Source organism: Rhamphochromis sp. 'chilingali' (assembly GCF_963969265.1).
Source record: "Rhamphochromis sp. 'chilingali' genome assembly, chromosome: 16".
In the NCBI taxonomy this organism is placed as follows: Eukaryota; Metazoa; Chordata; class Actinopteri; order Cichliformes; family Cichlidae; genus Rhamphochromis; species Rhamphochromis sp. 'chilingali'.
Genome location: NC_137943.1, coordinates 430,936 through 443,309, shown reverse-complemented (window position 1 = coordinate 443,309; position 12,374 = coordinate 430,936). Strand labels below are relative to the sequence as shown.

General features: G+C 40.9%; 1 protein-coding gene across 1 annotated transcript in view; it reads right to left on the bottom strand.

Annotated features, from left to right (window-relative positions):
- Window positions 1-1,600: 1,600 nt before the first annotated feature.
- The window catches only part of LOC308412415 (phospholipid phosphatase-related protein type 4-like), a 74,959-nt gene continuing 64,185 nt past the window's right edge, over window positions 1,601-12,374 (bottom strand). Inside the window, exons 10-11 of the mRNA XM_080906749.1 lie at window positions 9,162-9,315; window positions 1,601-7,876 (exon numbers count right to left, since the gene is read on the bottom strand). Coding sequence (XP_080762875.1) covers window positions 6,960-7,876; window positions 9,162-9,315 — 1,071 coding nt within the window. The 3' untranslated portion in view covers window positions 1,601-6,959. The remainder of the gene's footprint in view (window positions 7,877-9,161; window positions 9,316-12,374) is intronic.

Sequence of the window (12,374 nt, the reverse complement as noted above, 5' to 3'; positions counted from 1 at the left end):
ACTGTCGACCATAATATCCTATTAGAGCGATTAGAACATGCTGTAGGTATTACAGGTACTGCGCTGCAGTGGTTTGTATCATATCTATCTAATAGACTCCAGTTTGTGCATGTAAATGGAGAGTCCTCTTCACACACTGAGGTTAATTATGGAGTTCCACAGGGTTCAGTGCTAGGACCAATTCTGTTTACATTATACATGCTTCCCTTAGGCAGCATCATTAGAAGACATAGCATACATTTACACTGCTATGCAGATGACACCCAGCTCTATCTGTCCATGAAGCCAGATAACACACACCAATGAGTTAAACTGCAGGAATGTCTTAAAGACATAAAGACCTGGATGGCCGCTAACTTTCTGCTTCTTAATTCAGATCAAACTGAGGTTATTGTACTCGGCCCTGAAAATCTTAGAAACATGGTCTCTAAGCAGATTCTTACTCTGGATGGCATTACCTTGGCCTCCAGTAACACTGTGAGGAACCTTGGAGTCATTTTTGACCAGGACATGTCCTTCAACGCACATATTAAACAAATATGTAAGACTGCGTTCTTCCATTTGTGCAACATCTCTAAAGTTAGAAATATCCTGTCTCAGAGTGACGCTGAAAAACTAGTTCATGCATTTATTACTTCCAGGCTGGACGACTGTAATTCATTATTATCAGGATGTCCAAAAAACTCACTGAAAAGCCTTCAGCTAATCCAAAATGCTGCAGCAAGAGTCCTGACAGGGACTAGAAAGAGAGAGCAGATTTCTCCTGTTTTGACTTCCTGTTAAATCCAGAATTCAAAATCCTGCTCCTCACATACAAGGTCTTAAATAATCAGGCCCCATCTTATCTTAATGACCTTGTAGTACCATATCACCCTATTAGAGCACTTGGCTCTCGCTCTGCAGGCCTACTTGTTGTTCCTAGAGTATTTAAAAGTAGAATGGGAGGCAGAGCCTTCAGTTTTCAGGCCCTCTTCTGTTGAAACCTACAACTAACCCTAAACAAGTTGCCTGGAGCAACCTGTGGTTAAAACTCTGTCTTTATTGACATTTTGCAAGCAAATATTTGTAGCAACCATGAAACAATTTAGTAATAAGTCAGATATGCACAACAAACTGTTACCAGTTGTATCAGGATTTGATAAAACAGGCTCTTCATTCAGCCAGAGACAATTTTGTTATATTTTTCTTAGGCAGGTCATAAGATGGCCTGTTACCACAGTGTCAACATTTTTTTTTAACCGTTAGACGTCAGTGGGGATTGAAGCATCACAAGATGAATTTAACTGCAGCAACTGGTTTTTTGACTGACTTGTAACTCATGTTTTTAGTATCCTGAAAAAAAAATCTGATTTCCAACATGTGATAGTGTGAGACTCCTGTTTGTAGGTCATACTGACTCACAGGAGTGCACATGGTAGCAATCTGCCTCTGAAGTCTGACATCATTAGCTGTTTCCGGGTCCAAACTCAAACACTGCAGCATCACTGAGAGTTACAAACTGTGTGGCTGCTCTACCAGGTGTCACAATAAAGTTTAACATCCAGGAATCCATGAAAAAGGATTTATGAAGTTAGTTAGCAGGCAGTTAGCAGGCAGTTAGCTCACTAGCGTCCAAGTAAAGATGATACACCACGTTTTGGCTGAGGGATTTCTGAAATCCCTAACCCCTAACCCTATTACTTACAACATAAATGAAGACAGAAGACTAAACAACAGTTTGTAGGGTTACTGAAGTTGGGCTAGCTGCTATATAATGCTGGTGGCTATGGTTATGATAACATAAGTGCATTAGCACAGTGAAGCTGGAGGATGAACACTAACTTTTTTCTCCTCAGTAAAAGTTACGGCGAGAGCCTCTGATGGGCAGAGACAAATGTAATCACATGACAGGAAAAAGATGCTGAAAACAGACCAAACTTCAGCCAGGAGACCATCTGAGATGATCCATCCCAGCACTACTGCTGCATGGTTTGTATTACTTGTAGTGAAAACATCCTGGTCCCCAGCTTCATGCACACATTCTAATCTTTCTCAGCCTACGAGTGATTCTTTTCTGTCCTGTTCAAATATGTGGCGTCTGGTAAACCGTGAGCCGACGAGCTGTAGTTGAGCTAATAAAAACCCAGCGAGGCCGGCAGTGATCACTGACTGTTTTTAGGGGCTTGTTCAGATTAAACAGAACAAGATCCAAAGCATTACAACACGTTAAAACGACAAAAGCCTTAATGAACACAGTGTAGTTTGCACCTGGAAGCAGGGTTTACACGTCATCACTTAACAACCGGATGATAATTAGCCACAAATTTTACAAGCAGATATAAAAAATTCACACACAACAATATAAAATATCTATACATTGTATCTATCAAGAGAGATTGAACAAAAAAAAGACAAAAATAACCCTACAATTATAAATAAGACAATTATTAAATAGTTTCAGTTATGGGTAATTTACATTGTATCAAACATTTTTAGGACATAATTTCACCAGATGGTTAAATGAACACAGTGGATGTGTTGTAAACAGCAGGCCATACATCGTGTAACAACAGGCAGGATAGCGTAAGAAGGTTACCCGTGTAGCTGTTAGCTGAAAAAACCTGCAACCCTGGTGTCCTTAGCTAATAACTGTTACTACTCCCAAACCAAAGATCGCTGTGCACTGAAGACTCTAGTCTGATAACACACTCCACACCATGGTGACACACAGAGGTAAGCTCAAATTAACACTGTAAGGTTGCAACTTTGACATAAGTTGTGAGAAGCGCTTCAAATATTACTTTCAGTGAACACGATTAGTAACAGGTCATGTGAAACCATGCCTACTGATTCATAGTACTGAGCCATGTACCAACACTGTAGTGTATGCTGTAATTTGCACTGTGCACCTACCCACAACATAACTACACACTAAAGCAACACAGACCTGAAAAACTGGCTTTGGTCTGCTTGGCTGTAATATTCAGTGCAAACACAGCATATTTGAACAGCACATACCATGGCCCACTATGGCTCTACAGAGATTTTATACTGTACTATAAATTAAGGCTGATGGTGCAAAAAAAGAAAAAACCCTTGTTGTTATATGAAGTTATTATTAGAACCAGAAATCCGCGCAGAGCATAAAGAGGAGCCTGGCAGCTGCTTCGGTGACAGTAATGATCAGGTGCAGGGACACTTGGCTTGTACAGTTCTAGTTCTTGGGCTCACCATGACACCATGTGCACGATTGGCAGGGGGATTATCCACATCATTACTGTATTATTCCATGTTATTTGAAACAATTCCACGTTGTTCCAAATTACACTCCAACTACATCTGAGCATAGGTGCAGGTCGTTGTGTGCTTCAGACTTTAAATCGAATCCCCAGACTCTCAAAGTCCTTCACCTTCATCAACTGACAACATGTGCTTTTCAGTATCATCATCCAAACTCCTCCAGTATCAAACTGTACATCGTAACAATGATAAAATGAAGTAGAAGTGTTTAGAAATATTCATATTAGAAATATACAAATGCTTAAAAAACCAGATGAGAATCATTTATGACCTCCAGTCACAAGTTATGAATGTTAAGATGCAGAATGACGTCCCTGCCAGAGCTTAATAAAACTCCAAATTGTCCTTCAAGCACAAATCATAAACCAATTTTTCTGTTCCACAACTATGACAGCCTGTTTCACTCCATCCAAGCGACACACAAGTATAAAATGTTTAGAATGCAAACGTTCACTTTGAAATATTTGGGCTTTTGGGTTTTTGGCGAGTCAAAGTGACTCTTCACCTGCTCTCACTTTAAACTGTTCTCTTTCCAGGCCTGTACACAGAGATCAACATTGTCTCATGCCGCTCACAGCATTCGTGTCAAACGCAGCTGAACTGGAATCACATGCAGAGCACGAACCACAAACATGTCGGAACAATTCTACACGTGTTCTGGCTGCAGTTTCATACGTGTACGTCCACTCTGCATTCTCCCATTAACAGGACAAAGTTACCTGTAAACTTGTAAAGCAGTAGAAAAAAATGAATTTTTTTAAGCCTTACAAACTTCACCAAACCTTCTGAGCTAAAAACACATGCATACACTGCTCACCAACTGCTGCTTACCTAGAAACTTAGTTAACTTCCACTGCTGAAATGAACTGCAGGGCTCAGTTAGTGGGAAATACCTACCAGATTAAATCTTTCATAGCAAAGAGACAAAACGATTACCAGAAGATCAAAGAACTGATAGTAACTGCAGTCGAAGGCATTCTCAGGGACAACTCTAACCCTACCTCCAGGGAATCAGAATATATTTGTGTTTTTATTGGCGATCCAGAGACGAGGACAGTGATGCGTCCGTCAGTCAGCACGCTGTCTTTTATAGCTGCATCATTCACTGTGTTCAGAAATATCTTTCACTTCTGATATTTCAATTGGCCCAAATAAACATGCATTTGTTAACCAGTGTCTCTTTAATGTGATGATGCTAGAACCCTCCACAACTTACACACCATTTCAAATTTACACAACATCTTTAGCTGGTCTCGAAAAAACAAAAACAACAAAAAACCAGCTGAAAAGAATTCGAACAAACAACCGAAACACAAAAATGACTTCAGCGGCCGGGAAATCATCAAACTGGTGCTTCTTGATCAGGGTACATTCAAGTTGTCTGTTGGTTGGGTAACAACTAAAAGTATCTTTCATATTAGTCCTCTGCCATAATCTTCTGAGGTTCCCTCGTGATTCCTATCAAGCTCCTCTACTTCCTCCTTAGTTCGCCTTGCACTGATTTCCATTGTGCTTATGTGGTTAGCATGTCACAGATCTTTGACTGAAAGCGATTTATGTCAACTTTTGTTTTGAAATTTACTATATTACTAAAGCTCGCTTGACCATTTAAAAACAGCTCGACAGGCCCAGTCTTTCCAGTAGCATCAAACGTTATCATTCACTGCACTGACAGCTGCAATAAGCAAAGAAATACTGGAGCACAAGCAAACACGTACAGAAAGTATATAGATATCTACACAGCACAGCAGCTGGAAATCACCCACCGCACATGTTGGTGCTTTCTGAATGTTTTCACAATCCCAACGTCACTTTGCTGTTTCTAGGCAGATTCTCATCAAGATAAACAAAGTAGAGTCCTGCACAAACACGTGGTATCTATGTGACTCGCCTACAGCTACAGGACTTTTCTTTGATGGCACTTGGGCACAAAGTTTATTGAACAATGTAAACACTGGGTTAAGAAAATGTCTATTAAATATTCTTCTAACTGGCAATCTATACATTTAAAAAGAAAACAACAACAACAAAAACACTTTTTTTCCACTGACATCAATGACTGAGTGAAAAAAGTAATAATAATAATAATAATACTGTCTATACTCTATGAATTCACCCACACATGCAAGTATTAAAGTATTTGAGTGTATGAGATAAAAACAAAGTTTTCATTTCATATTTCCACAACTGCGAAACATTATAAAAAATAAATAATAAATATGTGAACAGAGAGCAGGGAAGTGTTAAAAAAAGAATTTTTAAAACCTTTCTCTGGTTTATTCCCAACGTTTTTTTAAAATCTTCGATAATGGGTGATTTATTTGTAAAATAATAAAGTATTATTAATGGAAATATTTTATCTTTTATCATTTATATGTTTTGAAAATAACATATATAATAAAATTACATTTGATTATTTTAAGAGTTTGACCTTTTCCTGAAAATGTTATTTAAATTATGATAATTACATTTTAATTATACTGTACACTTTTTACTTTTTAGTCTTTTTCTCTTAAAATATTCTGATTTCCTTTGAAAACGGAACAAAGTGGCATTTCACTTATATTTACTCGTTCTTCACTTTAAAGTACAAATCCTCACTGTTACTTCAGCGTGCTCGTATAATTATTATCTTTTTAATCATAAAACATTTTCGTATAAAACTTTATCTCATAACCGTTCCAACTTTATTCTGTAATGACTCCATGTTTCGTCCTTAGAGTGGCTGTAATACCAAGTCATAAAGCTGGGAAATCAAACTAAAGAACAGGAAACGAATGAACTTCCTTTGTGCAGGCGATGCTGCGTGTGTCAGTACAACTACCACACAGTAAGAATCATTTATACACTGCGCACCAATAAAACACAGCATGAGAAAAAGTGCTTGTTTTAGTATCTAAACACCATATATGCCCCTTGATATTGTTCTTATTCAACACAAACACAATACCACCATCAAATAAGATATATTGTTATTACCCAGAAGGGACTCTTTGCAGTCCAGACATAATTAAGACCGTGGATTTAATTTCCCCTGTGGCTGCCCACACTCTTATGTACAAACACAATCACAGTTATAGGCTTTGAATACAAATTTCCATCTAAGGGCATGTGGTTACGATGTTCGATGTTACCTGTGTGTGACAAAAACGTGGATGTGTAGAAATGTCGCCCCTATTTTAGCTGAGCTTTGTAGCCAGAGAAAAGCGAGTCATTAGTGTGAATCTGTCCTCACTGGCAGGGTAATAATACCAGCGTAGACCAGCAGTTTATTTAAGCCTCTTATCTTTGTGCCTACGAAGCAAGTGTAGCGATACGTGATAAAAATATGTAAATATGTAGTAAAATAAGAAGAAATGTTGACTCAAACTCAGTCCAACCGACTCCTTGTATGTTGACCAGGAGCAAACTGGGAGCAGTCATGACTCGACGTCTATGGCCTGTGAACCCAAGTCGATCTCTAACCTACTGCTAACAGAATTTAATAAGCTGGACAAAAGTGGCCATCTACTGTAGCCTGATTGGTCATTTGAGAACGTGTGAATGTCTTTTACCATGTCCTATTGGCTGCAGGTGGTAAGCAGATTGTTCACATCATCTCCAGAAACGTCCCATTGGTCTAGAATGGTTTACTTGTTTTTATAATTGTAGTTATAGATGGATAACTCACACTGAACATGCTATTCTTTATAGGCCAGCCCAAAAGTAGGCGGGGGAGTGTGAGTCAGGATTGGGCGGGGTAAAGTAGGGGGAGGGGTGGGGCTTGGACGCCCAAACACTCCCTGCAGCTGCCTGTTGGGGTGGTTGGGGTGAATGGGGTTCTCTTGAAAGCTTCGCAGGTTTTCGTGAAAGCGGTTGCTGCTTTCGTTGTCAAGGCGGTTGCCGTCATCACAAAGGCGGTGGTTGTTGTGGAATTCAGGGGTAGGCCCTCGATCCTGGACGTGGACCATGTTGCTGCTGCTCTTCCTTCTCAAGGTGGATTCACGGCTGGATGAGGCAACCGACTGGCAGTCCGAGCCGCCGTCACTGCTGGCAGCTGTCGCCTCCACTGGTGTAACCCTGATAGTGGTGACTGCTTGAGGGTGGGGGTGGAAGGGAGGAGCAAAGGTGGCAGTGGGTGTGAACGGCATGTTCGAGTTGTTAGAAGGAGGATTAAAGTTAGCGTGAGCGTTGTTAAAACTGGGATTATTGGAATTGTTAGGATTAAAACTGAGGTGCTGGTAGTTGTTGGGATTATTTGGATGTAAGGGATGTAACGGGTGCACAACATGTGGATGGCTGGTGTAGACACCTCCTCCTCCTCCCATTCCACTGCCCCCTGCGTCCCCACCCCCATCGCTCTCTGTTTCTGTCCCCATGACACTCCTCCTCCCATCCACCGATCCACCGTCCTTCAGCGAATCGCAGCTGTCCGTGTGTCTGTTCAGGTCATTGAGGTTGAAAGCCGACTGCCGAAGGGAAGCTCTTTGTTCTGGTGGTCTCCATCGCCAGGAGCCGCTTCCATCAGTGCTCGGAGGTTTCACTATTGGTTTGTTTGATCTGGACTCTGGGTGGGCTTCAACACGAACGATACTCCCAGTTCTCTCCAAACCTCCCCCTAGAAGAGCAAGCAAGTATTCAGCGAACTGAATCATCAACAAGCATGTAAGTACGAGCCAGAAAAGTATGAACAGCAAAATGTGTTACTGTAGGTGCTCACAGGGATGCACCAGCCCAATGATGGGATGTGTCAAAGTTTCCTTTTGTTAGACGGAGAAATAAGAAACAATTCTGAGAACTACACATTTGTTCCAGCTCCAGTTACTAACAACAGGGCTGGCTATGGTCACTGATTTCCAGGAGTGGGTTTAAAAACAAAACAATTTCCCGATTCAAATTGATTTGAGTTTGAATAATGCAATATCGATTTTTAAATCATGTAAAAATCCAATATAAATATATGCTACAATATAAATGTATTTTGCCAGAAACAGCAGAATTTCAGTGTAAAGCTCACAAAACTATGTGAACAACCACCAAAGAGCTCAAACACCAAACGATTAACGAGCAGGTAAACGGAGTCTGCAGAAAGACGTGAACACAAAGAGCGACGGCACGAACACGGACACGCCGTCGGGGCTGGAAGCCGACAGCTCACAGACTCTGATGCTGCAGGTTTCGTCACTCTGACCAAAATTCACTGAATCAGCAACAAAAGAAGATCCAAACTATGCTTCACGTTTGATTAAATTAATTTTTAAACCCACCCCAACTAACAAAGTGTGTCTCAAACCAGCCAACCGAAGAAGTCTTGTCGTATTCATGGATTCAGATCCTAAAGTCACGCCATTACACAGTTAGGGTCAGAGCCAGCACTACACACAGTTTTAGTCTGCTTATCATTATTATACTGTACTTAATTCTGTGTTATTCTTTTTGTAGCTTGTTTATTTTATTTTTTATAAATATCACCTTCTCTTCCTTTGCTCTTTAACCCATCTAGCTTGAGGATTTGGTTCATCAGCACTCTAAACATGTCCTGTTTCTTTTAAATTTGGTTGGACCCAAATGGAAACTCTTTTAGCAAAAAAACTCAAATCCCAAAATGCATTGTGGGATTTCATTTAGAGGCTTTTAAGAGCACAAACACTTTAAATATCAAATCAAAAACGGTCCAAACTGCACACAGCGTCTCCAAACTAGGACCTGGGGAGGTTAAAGGAAGCAGGGAAAGGTTTTTTTAAAGCTGCTGCTGGGATCAAAATCCAAATGAGTTTACATTTAAAATGTTTCAGTGTCACATGTTGTCTTGTACTGTTTTCAATTAAAAGTAGAATTTGGATGATTTCATTGTGTTTCACTGATGAGCAGTCGGCTGAATCTGCGCTATTAGAAGTACAGACCTCCTCCCACGGCTCCAGTGGTGGAAGCGGGTGGAGATGGATCCTGGTCTGTCAGGGCTCGGTACCGAATGGATCCGGTGCAACTGACAGTGCTGCCACCGTCCTCTGACCGAGGAGAGTGAAGCAGACCCTGTTGTTTAGATAAGGCTATGACCTGGAAAATAAGAGACAGGCAGTGTAACGTGAACTTCTCCACACTTGGAAAACAGGTCTAAGAAGCACGACCGTGTCAGCTTCTCAGCAGCCGCGGCTCTCATGATGCAACGCACCAGCACTGTAATAAAGCACTGTTACTTTTTTATTTTTAAACCAACGAGGAATCCATGTGACAGCTTTACAAACTGAAGCTTTTTGTTTCCCTTATGAGACAACTCAGGATTGTGTCAAACTGAAGGTTTAAAGATTATTGGAAAACAAGAAACTACATTAACTGTGTGTTTGGTCAAAGATGACGACCAGTGTTTTTGATGGAACTCTCTTTATATCTTCTCATGTTGTCGTAGTTATCATTCATTCGAATGTAGCACAAATGTTATTCAAACACACAAGCACAAAGAAACCAATAAATGCAGAGTACTGCATGCTGACTGTGAACATGTGGAGTGTGATACTTTTTGTTTAATTTTGTATTTGTTGTTTGAGTGTGTAAGACAGATAAACAGGGTTATAGTGGAAAAAGAAGCCAGTTTGTCTTTGTTTCCCTCATTATTGGGTTTTTTATTTCAATCAAATGATTTTGTTTTTTCTGAACGCAGGCTGCTGCCGTTCTTTCAATCACTGCATTTAGACGCAGTCTGAGGAGGGCGCCGTTAAAACAGCGCTATTATATTTTCTGTTGACTGCTTCTCTTGGCTTCAACCAACATTATTAGCAAACTTACTCATGGACAAATAAATAAATAAATCGCTCGTGTAAAACCAATGAAAGGCTCAGCCTGTTGTCGATATATTCGCCCAACCTTGGTGAAGACCTTACAGTGTACAGAAAGTTCCCCTTGGAGCAAGCACACGGTGAAAAGGTGACAGACTCTCTGTGCTCTCCACAGAGAAGCTCTGTGTGCCTCCAGACAATAAGTGTGCCATTAATACAGGATGGGGGCTGGTTCAGGGCACCCCAGGCATCATCTGCAGAAGATTCAATCTCACAACACAAGTCGCCTCAAGGCGCTTTATAGTGTACAGTAGATACAGAGAAAAGCCAACAATCATATGACCCCCTATGAGCAGCACTTTGGCGACAGTGGGAAGGAAAAACTCCCTTTTAACAGGAAGAAACCTCCAACAGAACCAGGCACAGGGAGGGGCGGGGCCATCTGCTGTGACCGGTTGGGGTGAGAGAAGGAAGACAGGATAAAGACATGCTGTGGAAGAGAGACAGAGGTTAATAACAGATATGATTCAATGCAGAGAGGTCTGTTAACACATAGTGAGTGAAGAAGAAACACCCAGTGCATCATGGGAATCCCCCAGCAGCCTACACCTATTGCAGCATAACTAAGGGAGGATTCAGGGTCACCTGGTCCAGCCCTAACTATATGCTTTAGCAAAAAGGAAAGTTTTAAGCCTAATCTTTAAAGTAGAGATAGTGTCTGTCTCCTGAATCCAAACTGGAAGCTGGTTCCACAGAAGAGGGGCCTGAAAACTGAAGGCTCTGCCTCCCATTCTACTTTTAAATACTCTAGGAACAACAAGTAGGCCTGCAGAGCGAGAGCGAAGTGCTCTAATAGGGTGATATGGTACTACAAGGTCATTAAGATATAATGTGGCCTGATTATTTAAGACCTTGTATGTGAGGAGCAGGATTTTGAATTCTGGATTTAACAGGAAGTCAAAACAGGAGAAATCTGCTCTCTCTTTCTAGTCCCTGTCAGGACTCTTGCTGCAGCGTTTTGGATTAGCTGAAGGCTTTTCAGTGAGTTTTTTGGACATCCTGATAATAATGAATTACAGTCGTCCAGCCTGGAAGTAATAAATGCATGAACTAGTTTTTCAGCGTCACTCTGAGACAGGATATTTCTAACTTTAGAGATGTTGCACAAATGGAAGAAAGCAGTCTTACATATTTGTTTAATATGTGCATTGAAGGACATGTCCTGGTCAAAAATGACTCCAAGGTTCCTCACAGCGTTACTGGAGGCCAAGGTAATGCCATCCAGAGTAAGAATCTGCTTAGATACCATATTTCTAAGCTTTTCAGGGCCGAGTACAATAACCTCAGTTTGATCTGAATTAAGAAGCAGAAAGTTAGCGGCCATCCAGGTCTTTATGTCTTTAAGACATTCCTGCAGTTTAACTCATTGGTGTGTGTTATCTGGCTTCATGGACAGATAGAGCTGGGTGTCATCAGCATAGCAGTGTAAATGTATGCTATGTCTTCTAATGATGCTGCCTAAGGGAAGCATGTATAATGTAAACAGAATTGGTCCTAGCACTGAACCCTGTGGAACTCCATAATTAACCTCAGTGTGTGAAGAGGACTCTCCATTTACATGCACAAACTGGAGTCTATTAGATAGATATGATACAAACCACTGCAGCACAGTACCTGTAATACCTACAGCATGTTCTAATCGCTCTAATAGGATATTATGGTCGACAGTATCGAACGCTGCACTGAGGTCTAGCAGGACAAGCACAGAGATGAGTCCACTGTCAGAGGCCATAAGAAGATCATTTGTAACCTTCACTAAAGCTGTTTCTGTGCTGAGCTCTGAAACCTGACTGAAACTCTTCAAATAAACCTCTGCAGATGATCTGTTAGCTGTTTGACAACTACTCTTTCAAGGATGTTTGATATAAAGGAAGGTTGGAGATTGGCCTATAATTAGCTAAGACTGCTGGGTCTAGAGATGCTTTTTGAGTAAAGGTTTAACTACAGCCAGCTTGAAGGCCTGTGGTACATAGCTGATCATTAGAGATAGGTTGATCATATTTAAGATCGAAGCATTAATTAATGGCAGGACTTCTTTGAGCAGTTTTGTGGGAATGGGGTCTAAAAGACACGTTGATGGTTTGGAAGACTGTAACAGACAAACGTTCCCCTTGTGGTCTGAGGAGGAAGCACACACTGTATCCTGCCAGGTAACATCAACTGAAGCCTGGACAAACGTATATTACAAGTAAAGGATGGCATTAAGAGCTGTCAGTCAACAGCAACCATACTGCTGTTCAAATGAGTCCCTGTAGATTCCTGTAGGAAGGCGTCTGTGGTGCT